This window comes from Pituophis catenifer, unplaced genomic scaffold (genome assembly GCF_029215685.1).
Source record: "Pituophis catenifer annectens isolate HBS135680 unplaced genomic scaffold, rPitCat1.0.hap2 SCAF_1, whole genome shotgun sequence".
Lineage (NCBI taxonomy): Eukaryota > Metazoa > Chordata > Lepidosauria > Squamata > Colubridae > Pituophis > Pituophis catenifer.
Window position 1 is genome coordinate 338140151 of NW_027256881.1, and position 22171 is coordinate 338162321.

General features: G+C 45.1%; 1 protein-coding gene across 1 annotated transcript in view; it reads left to right on the forward strand.

The window, feature by feature from the left end:
* HOMER3 (homer scaffold protein 3) overlaps positions 1-16306 on the forward strand; it is a 62517-nt gene extending 46211 nt beyond the window's left edge. The window contains exons 8-10 of the mRNA XM_070931830.1: positions 5925-6032; positions 13497-13577; positions 14934-16306. Of these exons, the coding sequence (XP_070787931.1) occupies positions 5925-6032; positions 13497-13577; positions 14934-15122 (378 nt within the window). The 3' untranslated portion in view covers positions 15123-16306. The remainder of the gene's footprint in view (positions 1-5924; positions 6033-13496; positions 13578-14933) is intronic.
* The last annotated feature ends 5865 nt before the right edge of the window (positions 16307-22171 follow it).

Consider the following 22171-nt stretch of genomic DNA (forward strand, 5'->3'; position numbering starts at 1 on the left):
CCCAACTGGCTTTGTAGCTAAGGCAGGACTAGAAATCATGCTCTCCTGCTTTCTAGTCTGGTACTTTAAACACTACATCAAACTGGCCTTCTTCTATAAGATGAGCATAGGAAAAAATAACGCTTAACGGATCAACAGTCCCCACAAAGGTAGCCCCACCTTCCCTGCACTTTTGGGTGCTTTCCAGCACTCAAATTAATTTCACTTTGATTCATCTTCCTCCTAATAATCCAATATTCTGAAGGTGTATTCTAATTGCTAGGCCTTACCAATGAGTTCTCTGACAGGGGACTAAGACAATTGGCACTGGCCAAATTTTTGTGCCCACTTCTCCACAGCCCCCTCCCATCACAGCCGATTTACTACCGGCGTTTTGCTTGGTAGGTCCAGCGCCAGCACTCTTTCCCCAGCAATGGTTGGCCAGTGTTCCTGCCTTGCTCTCTTCACCTGGGCAATTCACTGAAGGTCGATTATCCCTGGGTGTTTGGTTGTGGGGGACGTTTAAACAAGCCTCCCAGTGGCTGGGTGGTGTGGGCGGTGGCCTCAGGGTTGGGACGGGAAGTGTGAGATGTGTGTGGCGCCTCCAGTCAAGAACCCTTTGAAGCGGCAAAGAGGCAGGAAGCGGGATGGCTCCCTCTCATCCAGCCCAACTCTCTGGTGCTCCTTGGTTTTTGCGGGACAGGGAGTGGTAGGTCCTCTCCATCCCTGCTGGAAGCAGGCCGCTGGAAGGGGCAACGCACACCTGGCACGGTGCCCCCAGCAGCAGCTCGGCCAGTGGTTGCTCCCGCCACAGCCAGGCTGCATAAGGAAGCAAGACAGCTGGATTGTCTAGAACCGGGATGGCGAACCTATGGCACACGTGCCACAGGTGGCACGCGGAGCCATATCAGTGGGCATGCGAGCATTGCCCTAGCTCAGCTGCAGCGCACATGAGCGCACAGGCCAACTGATTTTCGGGGCTTCCGGGCACACCGGAAGTTGGCAAACGGGCCATTTCCGGCCTCCAGAGGGCCTTCAGGGGGGTGGGGAAGGCCGTTTTCACTCCTAGAAAGCCTCTGGAGCCTGGGGAGGGCGAAAAACGGGCCTACCGGGCCTACCGGGCCATCGTGTGTCAAAAACAAGGGGAGCATGGGGGGGGGGTCGTGCATGCATGCGCAGGGGTGGTGGAGCACATTGAATTGTGGGTGTGGGCACGCATGCGCGCGACCCCCCGCGCGACCCCCGCTTTTGGTATGCGACAGCAAAAAGGTTAGCCCTCACTGGTCTAGAATATTTACATGTTTTCAAAACATGACTGACAAAGATCAGTTAGCTAAGCCCCCTTTGGGCCAAATTTAATCTTGGATTCATTTGACTTTTTGTTGCTCTCACAACACTCTATCCCTGTTCCTTCACTAACCAAGTTAAAACTATCATGGGAGCTGAGCCTCCGAGTGGGAAAGATCACTCCATTACTCAACAATTTCCCAACAGAAAAGCATAGTTCTCAAGCCGGACCTAGCCACGGCTTTCTCCAACTTGGTGACTCACAGATGCGTTGCGTCTACCACTCAGAGAAATTCTAGCTAACGTACATTTTTAAAAACAAGATTGTCAAGATATGGAATACTGAACTCAAATCTTTTAAGATCTGATTTAGTAAAATTGTTCTTATGCCTGAAGCTTATATTTACATCCATCAGAATGGGAATATTTCAAGCACCCTCTTGTCTTCTTCTAAATTTGTAATTCTACATTTATATCAGGAAGACATCAGGGATTTTTCTTTTCTCCATTATTTTTACTAGTGCATCTTACCAAGAGCCTTGGTAGTACAGTGGTCTAAAGCACCCTATTATTAAGACCAGCTGCCTGCAATTACTGCAGGTTCGAATCTCGCCAGGCTCAAGGTTGACTCAGCCTTCCATCCTTTCTAAGGTAGGTAAATTGAGGACCCAGTTGTGGGGGCAATAAGCTGACTTTGTATAAATATACAAAAGGATGAAGGCTATTGCTGAGCACATTGTAAGCCACCCTGAGTCTCCAGAGAAGGACGGCATATAAATCAAATTAAAAAAAACAAATCGGTATCAAGTTCTGCACCCCAATTCACTGAGCCCGTTCCCAAAATTAATCTTCCTTCTATGTGGCTTCTGTTTTCACTGCTGTTTGCATAGCCGTGCCTGGAACAGGAGGAAGCCCGGCTACCTTTGATAATTTTGCAAGGGTGTAAGCAATCACCCTTCCTTGGGTCTTGCAGATTTGAGTTAGCAGTATAAAACAGCTGGGCCTCTGATTTTGTTGAGCTCCTTCAGGCATAGTGTGTAGGCTTTTTGCATGAAAGAATGGAAAGAAAAGGGAGAAAGAGTTATATAAGGTCACTTACTTTACTTAAATAAAAAGCATCAGACTAGCATTGGCTTTCTTATTTTAAGATTTTGTGTATAATGGATTTAGATATTAGATAGAAGAATAGACTTGGAAGGGATCTTGGAGATCATCTAATCCAACCCCCTGCTCAAGCAGGAGACCTAGACAAATGGTTTATTTATTTATTTATTTATTTGGTCAAATTTATATGCCGCCCTTCTCCCGAAGGACTCGGGGCGGCTCACAAAGGATTAAAACCGTAGAACAGTAAAAATAAATTAATTTAGATTAATTAAAAAAACCAACAATTAAAACCCATATTAAAACCCAAACTAAAAACAGATCAGGCGATTTGTTTAAAAAGGCACGTCTTTAGGTCTTTGCGGAAGGAGCGGAGGTCGGGAGCCGTGCGGAGCCCGGTGGGTAAACCATTCCAGAGGGTTGGCGCGCTCACAGAGAACGCCCTCATCCTGGGCGCCATCAGCCGACATTGCCTGGCTGTCGGCACCCAGAGGAGGGCTGCCCTATGCGAGCGCGCTGGTCGGTGAGAGGCTGGCAGTAGGTGCTCCTGCAAGTACCCTGGGCCCATGCCATACCATGAACCATGAAATGGTTGTCCAATCTCTTCTTGAAAACCTCCAGTGTTGGATCACCCAAAACTTCTGGAGGCAAGCAGTTCCACTGGTTAATTGTTCTAACTGTCAGGAAATTTCTCCTAGGTTGGATCTCGCCTTGATTCTTTCTAGGAACCAGGAGGATCAACGGCCTTAGAAGCTATCAGGAATTGCATATAGAGAATTGCAATACTGATTTTGATTTTATGTATAGAAAAACACAAATTTCGGGTATAGGACAAGCCTGTGGAATCAGAATGTTTCTCGACATTAGCAATGTTAAGAAAGGCACACTTCAGCTCCCAGAATTCCCCAGCCAGCATGCTTTAAGATGGGTGGACTGCCTTCCATCTTACGAACTGCTTCATTCTTCCAGTAACATGCCCATCCACAAGTAGCAGTCAGTGACTTTCTATCTAAGTGACAGGTATTTCCATGTTCTAAAGCAAACCCTTTTTGTCCTAGAAGTTGGAAATGCTGAGAGCATTGAATTTTAGCATGCAAAGCGGATGCCTTACCTTCAGTGAATGCCCTTCTTTTAGCGGCTACGAAGTGTCGGGTTTGATATATAAGAGCAATTCTGTGAATGAATAGAGAGGTTTCTGGCTTTAAAAAAGCTGATAAAGCATATGTTTGCATTTGAGTTTGTTTGTTTGTGTGTGTGTGTGTGTGTATGTGTGTGTGTATCAGAGAGATTGAGAAGAAATAGCAGTGATTGCACTTGAAAGAAATGAAAGGGTACAGAAAAGGCGAAGCACATGTCAGGAGAATAGGCTAAATTTCGGGCAGAAATAATTGTACATTTCCCAGTAAGCTTCCTATCTGAATTGTTGGATGCATCATTCCTGCTCACCAAATTGTTTCTTCAATGGTGCGGAATATGGGAGGAATCATCGGGTCTGCTATTTTCCTTCTGTTTTCTGCTGCTGTTAGGTACATAGAAGCTGAATAACTAAGGGCTATTCTCTTTGGGACTGTCCGTGCTCATTACACAGAGTATTGTTCCAGTAGTTCTGGAAAGTCCCTGCCTTTTGATAGGTACACATACGGCATGTAAAGATACATGAATTATATATTATGTACATTTCATGCTTTCTTCTCTTCCTCTTTTTTGCCCTTTGGATGTTTGCTGATTTTAATAAATAAGCATCAAGCACAGTGGTGAAATCCAATTTTTTTTACTACCGGTTTTGTGGGTGTGGCTTGGTGGGTGTGGTGTGGCTTGGTGGGCGTGGCTTGGTGAGTGTGGCAGGGGAAGGATACTGCAAAATCCCCATTCCCTCCCCACTCCTGGGGGAAAGATATTGCAAAATCTCCATTCCCACCCCACTCTGGGGCCAGCCAGAGGTGATATTTGCTGGTTCTCCAAACGGCTCAAAATTTCTGCTACCGGTTCTCCAGAACCTGTTGGATTTCACCCCTGATGAAGCATCATATTTTGCTAGCTATGCCACATGTATGCTTACTCTGGTCTGGATATAGGGATTGACTGGGAGGGCTCTGGGTGCAAATTAAAGGGCCTTATCCACAGTAATTTTTCAACATGGATTATATTACGTTAGAAAAGAGCTGTATGGGTTTGACTGGGCTTAAGGTTGTAGTATTCAGGGAAAAGGACTGAGTAACCAGTAGTTTGAGAAAGAATCTTATCAGTCACTTTGCTAACTATCTAAAATTTCTAAGAGATAGAAAACTCCAGAAATTTTACAGTCCTCCTATTCAAAACAAACATTCTAATACAGTAACTCAGATATGGAAAGTGGATGGATTGTCACAGTAGAGCAAAATAAGCAAATAAAACATTATGAAGATTGAGGCCCTTTCCTCCACTTAAACAGAGCATTGGGCATAGATAATAATAATAATAATAATAATAATAATAATAATAATAATAATAATAATAATAATAATAATAATAATAATAATAATAATAATAATTTTATTTCTATACCGCCCTTCTCCCGAAGGACTCAGGGCGGTGTACAGCCAGTTTAAAAACACAAGATACAACAATAATTAAAAATTAAAATAATTAAATAGATTTGGCTGATTTAAAACTCTAAAAATTAAAATACCCCAATTTAAAATTATTATATTGACAGCCCTGCCTGGTGGAACAACAAGGTCTTCAATGCGCAGTGGAACACCCGGAGGTCGGAGATCTTGCGTATTTCCGGGGGCAGTTCATTCCACAGGGCTGGGGCTCCCACAGAGAAGGCCTTCCCCCTGGGTGTCACAGCCGACATAACTTGGCTGATGGCACCCTGAGGAGACCCTCTCTGTGGGAACGGACTGGTCAGTGGGAGGCTATTGGTGGCAGAAGACGGTCTCGAAGGTACCCGGGTCCTGAGCCATGGAGCGCTTTAAAGGTGGTAACCAACACCTTGAATCGCACCGGGAAGACCACTGGGAGCCAGTGCAGCTCGCGCAGGAGGGGTGTCATGCGGGCACAGCGGGTTGCGCCCATAACCACCCGCGCGGCCGCATTCTGGACCAGTTGGAGCCTCCGAGTGCTCTTCAAGGGGAGCCCCATGTAGAGAGCATTACAATAGTCCGGAGAGGAAGGAAGAGAACCACCGCAAAACGGTGCCCCCTACTCCTAACCCTCTCAACCGCTGCAGCATGATACCATGGTCGATGGTATCAAAAGCCGCTGAGAGATCTAATAGGACTAGGACAGAGGAGCAACCCCTGTCCTGGGCCCTCCAGAGATCATCCAGATGAGGGTATTACCACTTAGTATCTATATCTTGAACAATTTCAGGGTGATTTGTGGCTAGAAGACAATTCATTTTCTGCTCTTTTTGTCATAAAGATGGTTCCCAGTTCATCTCAAATCCATGTGTTATTCAGACTCAAGCTGATGGTCATGATTATTTGATAGCCCATCACTTTTCGACAATTCTGCTGACACCGTTCTAAGTAATCACCTCCGTTCTCCTTCTCTCCAATTTCCCATAGGTGGCAGAGCTGGAAGCCCAGAGAGGCCACAATTCCTCAAGCGATGTCAGGAAAGAGACCTGCCCAGCTTTAGAAGACCTGGAACAGTTGGTGAAGGCCAAAGATGAGGTCAGTAGCTGCATCCCAGGTCTCTGAGCTGCCAATCTCGAGCAGAGCTTATAAATTCAGAAGCCCACAATTAAGAACAAGAAGAGAGAATCTGTGGGTGGTTTTACATAAGTAATTCTCTGATAAAGGAGAATATTTGTAGCTCAGGGTTGACATGAGGGGTACTTGGTGCTCTCTGATCTTGCTTGTTTTCTTGCAAACTAGGTACCATCATCAGTGCTAGTAAAAAGCTTATGGCAATAGCACTTAGACTTATATACCGCTTCACAGTTCTTTACAGCCCTCTCTCTAATACAGCCTATTACCCCCAACAATCTGGGTCCTCATTTTACCGACCGTGGAAGAATGGAAGGCCGAGTCAACCTTGAGCCGGTCAGGATCGAACTGCCAAACTGCAGGTAGCTGGCAGTCGGCAGAAGTAGTCCTGCATTCTAACCACTGCACCACCACAGTTCAAGTACTTCTGTGTATACTAATAAAGGGGAATATTTGTAGCTGAGGGTTGACGTGAGGGGTCTTTGCTTCTCTCTGGCCTTGCTTGTTTTTCTTGCAGACATTTCATTACCCGGTTAGATCATATCATCTGTGCTATCATCACTGGCACTGATGATGTTACCTACCGTATTTTTCAAAGTATAAGACGCACCGGACTATAAGATGCACCTACCTTTTTTGGTGAGGAAAACAAGAAAAAGAAATCTGCCTCTGCCTCCCTGGAATTTTGCCTCCTTGCAGCAAACAGAAAATAGCCTCCTTTACTTTCATTTTCGCTTTCAGCATAGCTTGATTAGCACAAGAAAAGAAAAATCTGCTCCCAGCAATTTACCTCCTTGCAGCAAGCAGCAGAGGCCCCCGCAAAACATTTGAGAGCAAAACAGCTGAGACTCAGGAGGCTGAGACTAATTAGGCTGTGCTGAAGCTGAAATGGGCTGTTTCTTCTTGCTGCTTGCTGCAAGAAGGTAACTGCTGAGAGGCAGAGACCAAAGGGTGGGGGCCAGTGGGAGGGCAGGGTTACATTCGGTGTATAAGACGCACCTAAATTTTCACCCCCCTTTTAGGGGGAAAAAAAGGTGCGTCTTATACTCCGAAAAATACGGTAGTTAGGGTAATGAAATATCTGCAAGAAAAAAAAGCAAGCTCAGAGAGCACCAAGGACCCCTCGATTCTCTGTATCTCATTCTGCAAGATTAGATTAGTAATAACACACTATTTGCAGATTGAAAAAAAATTACTTGGGCTGTGCTGTGTTTGTCAGTCTGTTTCAGGGTTAAATTCAAAAGTGCTGATAATAACTTATAAAGCTATACAGGGCATGGAGGTGCGTTATTTGTGGGTCTGCCTCTGTACGTCTACCCATCCCATCAGGTCCACCGGAAAGGGCGTGCTGTGGGTCCCATTGGTTAAGCAGGGTCATCTGACGGGATGCAGGAGGGAGTGACTTTTCTGCCACAGCACCTGCCCTTTAGAACATGATCCCCACCCCACCCCGGCCCCCCGGGAAGTTAGATTGGACTCACGCCTTTGAAAGGTTCTAAAAACATGATTTTGTCAACCAACCTGGGGATCTGACAGTTTGGAGTCTGCAAGAAGGTTAAAAGGATTGATGCACGACTTGCCTGCTTTTTATGCTTTTCGATTTTAATTTTGCTTTTAATTAGCTGTTTTTTATTATTTGGCTTTCGGGATTACAGGTAGTCCTCGTCTTACTTACCACAGTTCATTTAAGTGACCGTTCAACGTTCCAACGGCACTGGGAAAAGGGACTTAACGACCATTTTTTCACAGTTATGATTTTTCCCGCGTCCCCATGGTCATGTGATCAAAATTCAACCGCTTGGCAACTGGTTCATATTTTTTATCGCTGCTGGGTCAAAGATCATGTGATCTCCTTTTGTGACCTTCTGACAAGCAGTCAATGAGGAAACCGGATTCACTTAATACCTGGGGTGCTAACTGATTCACTTAACAACCGAGGCAGGAAAAGTCGTAAAATGGAGCAAAATTCACTTAACAAATGTCTCAATTAACACAAACAGAAATTTTGGGCTCAGTTGTGGTCGTAAGTCGAGGACTACCTGCATTGCGTTTTTACTCTTTTCCTGCATTTTGTTTATTGTTATTTGGTTTTTTTTAACTATGTGAGTTAAAAGATTCAGAAATGTGAGATGGGCAGCTGTACAAATAACATTAAATAAATAGCTACCATGAACCAGCCTAGAAGAGCACAAACCCAGGTCACGTAACGTGTTCATTGATCAGAGCCTTTGAATCCACAATTTTGGGTTAACGGAGTCAATTAGAGTGAAGCTACTTGCTCTTCGGTTGCAAAGGACTCGCAGAACCCTCCAGGTATTTCCTGGAGAAAAATGGACGGAGCGTCTGCATTACCCTAATTGTCAGTTTGATTTATGTGACGGTGCTGCCAGAACTCCTGGCAAGGAGATTTGACTGGGCTAGCAAGTGATCCGATTAAACGTGTAGAGGAAACAGAATTTCAGGGGACACCGATGCTGGCTTCCTTTTCTGTCCTTTACTGCAGTAATTAGAATTTGCATTGATCTAATATCCAAGGTGATTGTGCTGGGGGGGGACATTGCCAACCTTCCTTTTCCTGGAATTGTGCAGGAGAGATGATGAGTCGCCTGAAGTATGTCTGAGGTGTCTGAGAACATGTGGGAACCTCTGCCTATATTTGTTGATACAATATTCCTTTTTAAAAAAAAAAAAAAACAACACTCCCCCAATCTTACTCTTGTAACTTGACAAATTTCATGACTTTAATAATTGCAAAAAAAAGGAGCAGAGGATGGATAATAACTGCCTGAGCTGCCTGCCCTGGTTTAGATAAAGCTGAATTGGATGATTTTGTGCCCAAATTGCCAGAGACCAGAGAACTGACACTACTATGAGGAAGACACAACCATAGAATTCCATGAGTGCCTACCTTGAAAGGAGAAGGGGGAATCCCCCGAAATGTAAACAGAAATGACAGTTGCGTCTCTTAGGATCCTTTTGCCAAATGCTACACCTTGTGCACCCGCAGATACAAATGGGAGCCTGCGTGACAGAGGTGCGCCTTCTCCTCGCACACAGCGAGCAAAACGAGCGGCCTAGCTAGTAATGGCATTACTGATGCATTATTGATGCCTTGCTGTAGCATGACTGATTCTGAAGCGTGCGAATCCTCTTTCTGCTATTCAGAAACAGAGCCGGACAACCCCTTGCCTCCAGCGACTTCCCCTGCTTACCGGGCCTTCAATGAGCCCAGATGGAGAAGGGACTCAGACAGGGACAGGAAACGCTCAGGGGGGCCACACAAGAATAAGGAGCGCTCCATTCATGCACAATGACTGCAGTTGCCTCTAAGGGAGACAACAAAGCTAAAAAAGCAGGAAGAGATGAGAATAGGATCCAACTCGCAATTTGCAAAGGGGAAAAAAAACCACCAGAAACACACAGCTTTTGAAAACTTAAATCCACGTTGCCTACCTCCACAATTCACCAGCATGTAGAATTGGACAATGTGGCAGTATTCACCCCAAATTCTTAACCTGGTTCACCATTACTCCAGACCCTCCCGCTAGATCTCGCATCACTTAATCATGCTAATTGAGTCAACAACAATTATTTTGGGGAACATTTCTACCTAGCTGCAATCAAATTACCCTAAGCAGTTTGATTATGATTATGTTCCATTACATCAGTGTCAACTGCTAGTGAACAGCTGAGATATTTTTTTTTTCCCTAGGATAATCTGTTTTCTAATTGCTCCATCAGGTTTTCCGGCAGAGTGTACTCCACTGTTGTAATGAAGCCCATCCATCTTGCTGCTATTTCCCCCCCTCCCCCCCCCCACTTTTCCCAGCATTGTGGAGTTTTCTATAGAGCTGTGTCTTCACAAAATACGATAATGTGTGGTCATTTGTGCCTGGAGTGAAAAGAGTGTGGATTGATTTGTTCTATGATCTATTTGTTAGCTTTCTTGACTATCCGCATTATTCTTAGGAGTCTTCTCCGAATCAAAGTTCAAAAGCATCAGCTCTCTTTCTATCCTGCGTCTTCAAAATCCAACTTTCACTTCTGTAGGTGGAAATCATTGCCTGCACGATTCTGATTTTGTATGGGATTGACCCAGGGGTGAAATCCAGCAGGTTCTGACAGGTTCTGGAGAACTGGTAGTGGAAATTTTGAGCAGTTCGGAGAACTGGCAAATACCACCTCTGGCTGGCCCCAGAGTGGGGTGGGAATGGAGGTTTTGCAATATCCTTCCCCCAGGAGTGGGGAGGGAATGGGGATTTTGCAGTATCCTTCCCCTGGCATGCCCGCCATGCCACGCCCACAAAGCCACGCCCACAGAACCAGAAGTAAAAAAAAAATTGGATTTCACCACTGGTTTGACCTGTCCCACCTATGACAGCAGAGGAGGCATGCTGCAGACCCCATTGGACAGAGAATTCCAGCTGGCAGGGTCCAGCAGAAGGGCCTTCTCTGCCATTAATGCCTGCCCTCTGGAACACCCCCCCCCCCGAGCGAGGTCAGCTCCAACCCTCCTGATCTTCCATAAGAGCCTAAAGACCTGGCTGTGCCAGTTGCCTTGGGGCACCAAAGGAGAGGCTTCATGTTGGAAGTGGCTGATAGATTAATATCAGATCCCACCTCCCCCCCCCACTCATCCTACACCTCTCTCCCCATCTTTTAGTTATTGAATTTTGTATTTTTATGTTTTTGTAGTGTTTTACTTATATAGTTATATAGTTTTATATTTTAATATTGTAACTGCCCAGAGTTACCCTATGGTAAGATTGGCAGCCAATAAATATGATAGATAGATAGATAGATAGATAGATAGATAGATAGATAGATAGATAGATAGATAGATGACAGACAGACAGACAGACAGACAGACAGACAGACAGACAGACAGACCGACCGACCGACAGACCGACAGACCATCTGAATGTTTTTGCCAAGGCTTTCATTACTACATTACTGTACTAAATGCTAGCCTGAAGTGTGTTTTTTGACTGCTGGGTCCTCTACTGCAGGGGGTCTCCAACCTTAACAACTTCAAGACTTGTGGACTTCAACTCCCAGAATTCCCCAGCCAGCAGTTTCATGTAAACTTTAAACTAATGGGGAGAGAAGGTGAGCCTGTAGAGAGTAAGGGAGGTGACCTTGACAAGAAGTATGCAAGAACCATTACATAGGCAAGGATGGCTAAAATATTTTTTAAAGTCATCATAAACAAGTTCGTCTTCAGAATATTCAGGCAGAGACTTCCCTGCGCCGCTGTATTATAAGAAGGCAGGGATTTATAGCACAATCAGATTTGCAAGATTCTGTTCTTATAGCAAATCTGAAAAAAGTATACCGTTAGTTCTGGTCTTTTTCTGGACTTGATTTCCTGGTCTGGTTTACCTAGTGTTGCTGACAGAGCCTTGGGCATTTGGATTCTGACGAGCTCGTAGACGGGTTGTAGGTCAATTCCATCAACAGACACATGGACCTACAACCCGCCTATGAACCTCTCAGAATCCAAATCAACCACACAGCCAACCAGAGATGGCACCGACCCTCAACTGACCCACGTAACTCCCACCACCACCACCAGCAGTTCATCTCTCCATGACCCTGACCTGATGTAACCTCCCTATCACAAGACTCTCGCTGATGATTCACACCTGACCCATCACAAGACCCTCACTTGACACACCCACACCTGAAGCCCTTATAACCAGAAGAACACCGACATCCCCTAAACTCCTCTGAAGATGTTACCTAGCCTGGTAACGAAGCATTCGGAAACCAACCCACAAGCTCGGAGAACAAACCTTCACCCTCATCCTACACCCGAACTATAGATAATTTAATTTAATTTAATTTAATTTATTCAATTTATATTTTTATTTATTTTTATTTATTTATTTTTTAAATTTTTATAGTGCCCCCTCTCCCGAAGGACTCGGGGCGGTGAACAGCCAAAATTAAAAAAACATGCAATATAAACATTAAAATACTATAAAACAAAATTAAATTTATCTTAGGCTTCCCCCAATTTAAAAACCCCTTACCCATAAAATTCACCAATTAAAAATTTTTTAACCCAGCCCGGCTTGCTGAAATAAAAAAGTCTTCAGAGCCTGGTGGAAGGTCCGGAGGTCCGGGATCAGTCATATCCCTGGGGGTAGCTCATTCCAGAGGGTGGGTGCCCCCACAGAGAAGGCTTTTCCCCGGGGGGTCGCCAGCCGACATTGCCTGACCGACAGCACCCTGAGGAGGCCCTCTCTGTGGGAGCGTATTGGCCGGTGGGAGGTTATCGGTGGCAGAAGGTCGTCTCGTAAATAACCGGGCCCTAAGCCATGGAGCGCTTTGAAGATGAGAACCAATACCTTGAAGCGCACCCGGAAGACCACTGGAAGCCAATGCAGCTCGCGTAGGAGAGGTGTCACGTGGGAGCACCATGTCGCCCCCATAAGTACCCGTGTGGCCGCATTCTGCACCAGTTGGAGCCTCCGAGTGCTCCTCAAGGGGAGCCCCATGTAGAGAACATTGCAGTAGTCCAGGCGGGAAGTGACGAGGGCATGAGTGACCGTGCATAAGGAGTCCCGATCCAGAAAGGGGTGCAACTGGTGTATCAGGCGAACCTAATAGAAAGCCCCCCTGGCCACGGCCGTCATGTGCTCTTCTAAAGACAGCCATGGATCCAGGAGGACACCCAAGTTACGCGCCCTCTCCGTGGGGGCTAATGTCTCACCCCCAGTAGTCAGCGATGGCACCAGCTGACTATATCGGGACGCCGGCAACCACAGCCACTCAGTCTTGAAGGGATTGAGTCGGAGCCTGTTCCTCCCCATATGCCGCCCCTCTCCGAAGACTCAGGTATTTGCCACTATTGCAAAAGAACATATCACTCCATCCAAGTCCTGCCACAGGTCATCTGCAAGAGTGACTGATGCAGTTTGTATTCCATGCCCAGGGAATCTTCCCTTAATGCTCTCATGATTGCCAGGTTAATTCGTTAGGATTTTTGAGAAGATACAGATATTTGTAAATGTAGCTCATCTTCCCAGTTTATGGCATCTGTTTCCTTTGAACAAAATACTCTGAGGTTAAAACTACACCTCACGACTTGACTGGATTAGAAGGTTCCCACAACACCTGGACCATGAAAAGACCCCATTACCTGTATTATGTGAATCTTCTATTGAGCAGGATTTTTTTTCCTGCCTCCCTCTCTGTTTGCAAGCTCTGTACCTGATCATCAGTGCCAAGAACTGAAGGGAGCAGCTATGATTTGGAGATGATCGTCCAAAAAAATGTTCCATTTCATCTGAAAAATTTAATCTGCCCTGTTTCCAAAAATAAATTGTGGAAGTATGAATTACATTTTTCACGCTCAATTTTGTTTTAACATAGCTTCTCCGTTTTCTTTCATGACATTCTCCCTGCCTACTTATGGTTCAGGAGCTTCAACAACTGAGAAACCAAAAGGGGCTGCAGCAGCAACCAGATGATGAATATGAGGAAACCCACCAAAAGGTGCAGGTAACAAAGACAATGGAGGGTGAGAAATGGTTATGGAAAAAGTCCAAGGGAGGACATGGCAAAATACCTGTATGGGGTGGTTTCTTTGCCACCAAGCAGCTTGGGTTGTGAACAATTCTGATGTGATTCATTTCTTTGTTTCTTCCTGGTTTTCTTTCCTCTCGACCCAAAGTTGCTTTTTCAAGAGGCAACTGGATTTTCTGGTTTTCCTTTGAGGATGTTTCACTTCTCATCCAAGAAGCTTCTTCAGCTCTGACTGGATGGTGGGGAATGGAAAGATTTATACTTCTTGCAGACAGCTGGTCATTTGCATCCTTTTAGAGAGTTGTTAAGGCTCTCTTATTATTGGAGGTTTATCTGTGTCACCGGGGTCTACTGTGTTGTAGATAACGTGCATATACCACGTTGCTCAGTTTGTGTCTGGGTGTTTTATCCTTCGGGTGGACAAGCTTCTGCATTAGCTTGTCCACCCCAAGGATAAAACATCCAGACACAAACTGAGCAACGTGGTATATGCAATACAATGCAGTGAGCCATGTGCAGATCTGTACATTGGGGAAACAAAACAACCACTTCATAAATGCATGGCACAACATAGGAGAACAAAACCATCAGGAGTAGATTCAGCAATCCATCCATCTGCATTTAAAAGACAAATGCCACTCTTTTGAAGACAGCAAAGTCCACATTTTGGACAGAGAGGACTGCTGGTTTGAAAGGGGGGGGGTCAAAGAGGCCATCTATGTCAAAATTGAAACAGCCCTCTATCAACAGAGGGTGAGGGATATGACATCATCTATCTGCACTATTCTGGTGACCCGGAGGACACAGATAAATCTCCAACGACTTGCTAAAAGGATGCAGATGACCAGCTGTCTGCAAGGAATATAAATCCTTCCATTCCCCACCATCCAGTCAGAGCTGAAGAAGCTTCTTGGATGAAAAGTGAAATGTCTTCAAAGAAAAACCAGAAAGTCCAGTTGCCTCTTGGAAAAAGCACCTTTGGGACAACCATGACCTGGATGACTGAGAATCTCCATAGACTTTCCTCTCGACCTTCTGGTTTACGTTATTTGTCTGAATCATAGCTTATGAATATTTGAAGCTGCCTTATGCCAGATCAGATGACTGTAGCCCAGAATGACCAGTATCCACAACTTTGTATGGGTTCCCACAGGGGAAAACTTTTCCCACTTCTACTGTAGCAGAAATCCTTTTATATAGGAGATGCCCGGGGGGGAAGTCTGCCTAAGAAGCTCAGGTTCCTTTTCAGAGAGTGCCCAAGCCAGGCCTTTCCAAGCTTATGAATATTTGATTTCCAATCAAATATTGGACTCTTCCTTTTTCTTTCCTTAGGACCTAGAGAGACAGAACACAGAGCTGGAGCGGCGCTTGCATTTGGCCGAACAGTCTCTCTCGGAGACCCTTTCTGAACGGGAGAAGATGTACCAGGAGGTAGCCAAATTGGCAGAGATCATGGACATGAAAATCTTCGAGCTGAGTGAGCTCAGACAAGACTTGGCTAAACTTGTGGAGAGCAACTAAAGCAGGAAACGGAAGAAGAACCAACCCTCTTTTAACCCTGGCTTGGTGGGCTTGGGCGATCAGCATGGAGATGAAGTGAAGACTTGCTTGACTTGTCCAGTGGTCGCATCCTTTCTCCTCTCTGGACATCTTGGGAGAAGCGAGTCTAGAGGAGGTAGCGGCTGGAGAGGGACCTCCAAGCCAGTTTCTCCAGCCTTATTTTCCTTTCAGATGCTTCCATTTCTATAAACCGTGATGTGTTTTTTGCCTATCCTGAGGCAATACGATGGGTTTTTTCCACCCCAGTAGTTTTTGATAGAGAACTCTTCACTCTTCCCCTCGGCCATCCTATGGAACCGATGGCCGAGTCAAAATCCCCCTATTGTTTCCCTGTAACCCTGGTGTTGTGTTTTTAGCAAGACTGCTTTTTATAGATGACTCAACGCTTCCGTCAAGCTTTGCAGTCAAGCACTCCTAGAGAATCCATTTTGGGAAGAAATCTTGAGAAAAGACGATTCTTCTTTTCTCTTCTTCTTTTATTATATGTATTGTGGGGAGGGCTGTTTGTTTTTAATCTCAAAATCAGCACTGAATATTTTTTAGCAAATCTGCAAATTATGATATTCCGCTGAAAAAAAACTGGAAAAAAAAAAGAAAGGCAAGAGTGGGAGGGTATGAAAGCCACAGAGAAAAAGGTGATCCCTTGGAGTGGGGAGGTACAAGCTGGACCATTTCTCAGTTGGACAGCTGCCAAACGCTGATGAATTAGGATAGACTAAACCTTCTTTCTTTTTTGTCTGGCAAAGCAATGCAATTCAGCACCAAGCAACAGATCCAGAAATGGGGGAAAGTGTGGGAGTTTGTAGGAACACAAGTTCTAGCATGCACCCCTGTTACTTAGCTTCCTTCAACCTGGCATCATGGTGGCCAGGAAAGACGGGAGGTGAATTCCAACATAGTTAGAGAGTACCTGGTTCGGAAAGGTGTCCCTTGATTTAATTCCCCTTTCCTTGTCTTTGTTAGCCCAAGCGCGAGGCTTGAAAGAGGAGGCTAACATGTCATGTCACTCAGAGAATTATCTTAGGGGATCAGCCCTGGATTTGTTTGGAGCTAAAGTCATTCTCTCCAGTGAGCCATTATAGCTTCCTTAGGAATCGACTGATCTTTTCCTGTTCTGAATTAGAACTCTATAGAAAGACCGCATAGGAAGGTGCACTCTATAGCAGGGGTCTCCAACCTTGGCAACGTTAAGACTTGTGGACTTCAACTCCCAGAGTTCCTCAGCCAGCTTTGCTGGCTGAGGAACTCTGGGAGTTGAAGTCCACAAGTCTTAACGTTGCCAAGGTTGGAGACCCCTGCTCTATAGCACTCCCATGTCTGCCATAAATTTGTATTTTCAGGCCTTGCAACCCTCTGGGGATGGAAAATGAAGCAGAAAGGGGCGTGTGAATCTTTGCTCTATTGTCACCAACTTCATGGCACCACGAGTTAGTCCTTTTTTTCCTTTTTCACTCCCAAAAGCAAGACAACGGGATGGGAAGCAGCAGCAGCAGCCTCCAGCTTCTTTGGCAGCAACTGAGCCAGAGCTAAGAATGGCTATTGATCTGACATGCAGTATCTATCCCAGATTGTGTCCTAGTGGCACATAAAAGGCAGGCAGCTGGCCAGGGAAGGAGATGACTGGGTTAGCCACGGCAAACGGTCTACATCTGAGCATGAGACATAAAGGGCCTTTGAGAATCCAGCGTGCTTCTGGAAAGGTAGCAGCAGCTGCAGCAGCAGCTTGTTAAAAGATCCCTTGGAACAGGCTGAGCATTGATTCCAGAGATGTGATCTGAAAAGAGAAGAAAATTCAAATCTCACCCTGCTGTCTCCCCCCCCTCTCAATTTCTTCCCCCCCCTTCTCAAGAACCCAAGTCTCTGAGCTTAGTTACGATAGGGTTCTTCTGTTCGTTTGGGTACTGTTTGCAGTTTGATAACATGGTTAATAATGGTGTTAGTGAAAGTTTTTTTTATTGATATTTTCTCTCACTTCGGTTTAGTGCTATATGGTTGGAACAATAACCCAAGAAGTGATTTGTATGGACAAAACCTTTGTGTGACTCTCTTGAATTTCTTCACGGTTTCAACCAGGCAAAGTGAAATCCCGCGGGGAAGGCTGACAAGCTTTGTTCTAAATTTAACTTTCCATTGTAAGATTCTAGCACTTTTGATTTTTAACGTAAGAGCGAGAACATAAGAAGAATCTTGTTGGATCTGTCCTGCCCGTTGAACCCAGCATCGGTTTCCAGTGTTGGCTGAACAGTTTATAAGGATGAGCTGGGTCTTTGCAGTCAGTTTGTCCCTTGCAATCAGTAATAAGGTACATTACTTCTAAGACGAGATTCTAGTTAATATCTAATGTACTATATGTACATTTCAGGGGTGAAATGCTCCCGGTTCGGACCAGATTGCCCGATCCGGTAGCGATGGCGGCAGATGGTTCAGAGAACCGGTAGCAAAAATCCCTGCCCCCCCCATATGCCCAGATTGTGCACCACAGCTGTTCACCTGCCCCTCACGTGCTGTATTACTTACCACCACGTAAGTATAAATGCAAGTAAATTTGCATTTGATGCGTGGTGCGCACTGTCCATGCGCAGCCAGCGAACTGGTAGTAAACCGGTTCAGATTTCATCACTGATACATTTCAGTGGTGGGTTCCTCCCAGTTTGGCCCGGTTTTGCCGAGCCGGTAGCGGTGACGATATGATGTCACCGAACCGATTCTAAATAATTGTCACATGACCATCAAGCCACGCCCACAAAATAAGCCACGCCCACAGAACCGGTAGTAAAAAAATTTAGAACCCACCCCTGATACATTTGTTTGTAATCTTACTAAGTCAACTAAGACTTTTCATTTGGAATCTGATTATATATTGAGAGAGAGAGAAATTAAGCGATTCCCAGTGAAATCTGCAAACGTTGGTAGGTTGAATAATGGATTTATCATCAAAGGCTGGATGTAGAATCCCTCATGTTGTTGCCTTCCTATTATTAGTAGAAAAAGTAGATACTGTCATAATTACATCTAAACAGCTGGACCCAGAATTCAAAGCTTAAGAACACATTTGAACCTGCGGATTGTCCTTAAGGATCCTGATTCATGTTTGGTGGAGTGTTAATAAGACGGTCCAAGTCTCACATTTTTTTTCTTTGCCTTCCCCCCCTCCCCCCTTTTCATGGCAGAAATTTAACTGAAATGTTGGTTTGATCTCAGCTGCTCTTGCTTAACGCTACAGGGCTGATTGTGATAGAATTTGGAATAACCTCCCAAGTGAACCTGTACATACCCAGGTAAATTGAAACCCCAGTCACAGCAAGCTTATAGCTCGGTGATGAAGGAAAGGAACAGGTAACTTTGCAGGTCTTTTTCTTTTCCAACTTCTTTTAACAGTTTCCTTCCACTTGGATGGAGTTGGAGCATCTCAACAAGACCTGAGATGGCAAAAAAAACCAGGCCTTCTCTTTCCAGAGGCTTTCTTGTCCTTCCCTGTACGTTAACTCTTGTGTTAAGATCAAAGCTAACCTTACGGCAGCTTTGCTTCTCTGGGATCAAGTCAGGATGATTCCCCGATGCCCCTGATTGTGCTCATTGTCCTGCACTATTAGGGACAGCGCAGCTCCTTCTACTGTCCTTGAAGGCACCAACATGGATCAGGACACAAACAGCACTCATGGGCCCCAGACAGCTCCATAGGCTCGTTGCAGAGTTGGCAGTTCATGGAGATTTCTTGATTTTCGTCAGAAAAGGGATCAGTGATGCTCTTAACATCACAAGGGGGAAAAAAAAATACTCACTTGCTAAAAGAACAAAACCGAAGTAACCCCGTGCAAAATGCTGTAGAAAGGCTGCGCTCTGCTAGAGTAGGGGCACGGGGTCAAATCATGCAGCAGGGCTATTTCGAGCCATTTCGTGCCCCACCTCTCTGCCACTGGAGGGGCTCTCCTTCCTTTCCTGGTTACAGCCAGTCCTGAACGGGAAGGATCTTTCAATGCAAAGGAGGTTTTATTTTAACTGAAAGGGGACTCTGCATTAATGGGACCAATTCAAATCCAATTCAGTTCAAATCTTTATTGTCAGTGCACAACATATGTACAATGAGATAGGTTGAGCTCCCTCAGTGCACAACACCCGCCCCCAACACAATACAACTCACAGTGAAGACAGAAAATCCCTAACCCAATAAACCATATCAACAAAACACCCAGTCCTATTGCACCGGTGTGAACATGTTACATATTGCGCCGGCCCTGCAGTCCAACATACTACATAGTTACAATGTTTTTTCTCGTTCAGCCCACGGATAAAAATTATTCTTCAGCCCGTTTGTGCGGCTGGCTATACTTCTGTATCTCCTTCCTGATGGTAGGAGGATAAAGAAGTGGTGACCAGTAGTGAGAGTTGTCTCTGAGAATTATCCTCACTCTTCTAAGGCAACGAGCCCTAGCAATGTCATCTAGTGGTATCAGGGGGCAGCCCACGATGTTTTGTGCTGTACTCGTCACCCTCTGTAATGTTTTTCTATCCGCGGCTGTCAGACTAGCATGCCATACCGTGATGCAATAAGTGAGGACACTTTCTATGGTGGACCGGTAAAAGGAGGTCATCAGTTGTTCCACCCTGTTTTTACACAAGACCCTAAGGAAATGGAGTCTCTGTTGGGCCTTCCTGGCCACCTGGATCGTGTTGTTTTTCCAGGTGAGATGGATTCCCAGGACTTCCATAAAATCACATCTTGACAAACGAGCTCTTTCTCAGAAAAGCCATCCTGTCTCCCTCTGCCTGTCAATGGTTCTGATGGTCCAGGCAGCAGAGATGGAGCTATGGAGGGGAGGGGAGGGGAGGGGAGGGGAAAGGATGAATCTGCTGAGAAAGTGAATTGTTCAATTATTCATGAAAGAGAATGTAGCAGCTGAAGAAGGCACTCGACCACTGCAAACCAGTGAGGGATCATAGACCCCATTTTGCCCCCCACTAGAAAAGATGGCAGAACCCCCCACTGTGCCTTTCTGTGAAGCAGTCCTTAACATCCATTACAATCATATAAAGCCTGTAACTCAGAGACCTTGGTTAGTCTTTCAGTCCTTTTAATCTTCCTTCCTTGGGATAATTTTCTTGTTCATTTCGGTCAAACCCAGTCCTGTTTGTCTATTATCTTAGCGTGATAAGGATTCCCTCCACGTGTTCATCTGACATTGTTTTCTCAGCAAGTTGCCAAGTTTTGGATCCAGCATAAGAGTCTCTTGGCTCCTCATTCAAAGCTTTGTTCTTGTCCAGCGAAAGGCTGTTAATTGATTATTTTTGTAACATGAATGACTGGGGACAATTCCAAACATCTCTCTTAAGCTGCTTGTCTCTCTGCTGCTGGCTGGAAAGAAAGGGAGCTTGAGAAATGGCTGTTCAGATGTCAAGCTTTGACAATAATGCTGTTCTGTCCAGATGGTGGTTCCCCGATTGTTGGATTCTGCTCCTGCTTCGCTTACAACAGGGGTCTCCAACCTTGGCAACTTTACAACTTGTGGACTGGCTGAGGAATTCTGGGAGTTGAAGTCCACAAGTTGTAAAGTTGTCAAGGTTGGAGACCTCTGACCTTACAACATCTATGCTAGAAAAGCAAGCACTAGACACTTTCAGCAGTTCCAAGAAGGTTCCACACCTGTTTGCACTCTAATTCAGGTGACTCTGAGGGTATAAATAACCCCTCAAGTGGCCTCAATGACCCTGAGTGCTAATGAACAGCTGACTGGAAGAATATAAATCCTTCTATTTCCCACCAGTTACAGTATTTTTCGGAGTATAAGACGCACCTTTTTCCCCCAACAAAGAAGGTGAAAATCTGGGTGCAACTTATACTCTCAATGTAACCCTGCCCAGCCTCTCAAATGGAGGTTTCAGAGGCTGAAAAAAGCCTCTGAAACGAAGCATCAGAAAAAAAGCCTCCGAAATGGAGCGTCAGAAAAAAAGCCTCTGAAACGGAGCTTCAGAAAAAAAGCCTCCGAAATGGAGCTTCAGAAAAAAAGCCTCTGAAACGGAGCTTCAGAAAAAAAGCCTCTGAAACGGAGCTTCAGAAAAAAAGCCTCCGAAATGGAGCTTCAGAAAAAAAGCCTCCGAAACGGAGCTTCAGAAAAAAAGCCTCTGAAATGGAGCGTCAGAAAAAAAGCCTCTGAAACGGAGCTTCAGAAAAAAAGCCTCCGAAATGGAGCTTCAGAAAAAAAGCCTCTGAAACGGAGCTTCAGAAAAAAAGCCTCCGAAATGGAGCTTCAGAAAAAAAGCCTCTGAAACAGAGGTTTCAGAGGCTGAAAAAAAACCAAGGCACAGAGCTCACAACCAACGAACCTGTTGCTAAAATTCACCTCTGGGAACAGCTGATTGGGGGTATTCCGGGAGGCCGATCCACCCGCCAATCAGCTTTTTTCTTATTTTCCTCCCCAAAAACTAAGCTGCATCTTATACTCCGGTATACTCCAGCAAGAAAAAAAAAATAGAAGTTGCCTTCACAGCAGACTAGGAATGGATTGAGGGTTTATTTCCTCCACAATCAGGAAGTGGACAACATTTTAGATAACTAGGCAGGTCCCATAGGTCCCATTCTTTACTCCCTCAGTTCACACTGTATATGGATGAGGAGATGGGGATGAAAACTTAAAATGAACAGCAAGGTGAAGTTCCCAGAGCTACTTCGTTTTTGTGGGGCGGCTGTTCTAGGACTTCATGCTAGCTGACTTTAGCTGTTCACATGTTACCTGCTCCTGACCCATCTGTCATACCAATAGAGTTTTCAGTGGTTTTCAGACCAACTGCATTTCTGTTGGATGGTGTTCTTCGTAGTCTATAATTTCCAATATGCTCGTTTAAATATCGTAGGATCTCCATAAATTAGGATGAATTATATCCACAGCCAGAATTCCCATTTACAGCTTTAAAGGTCAATACCAACAATTTAAATTGTGCTTAGTAAGCACCTGGCAACTGTTCAGATCTTTCTAATGGGCAGCATTTGATCTCAAGTCACAGCCTAGGTTTCT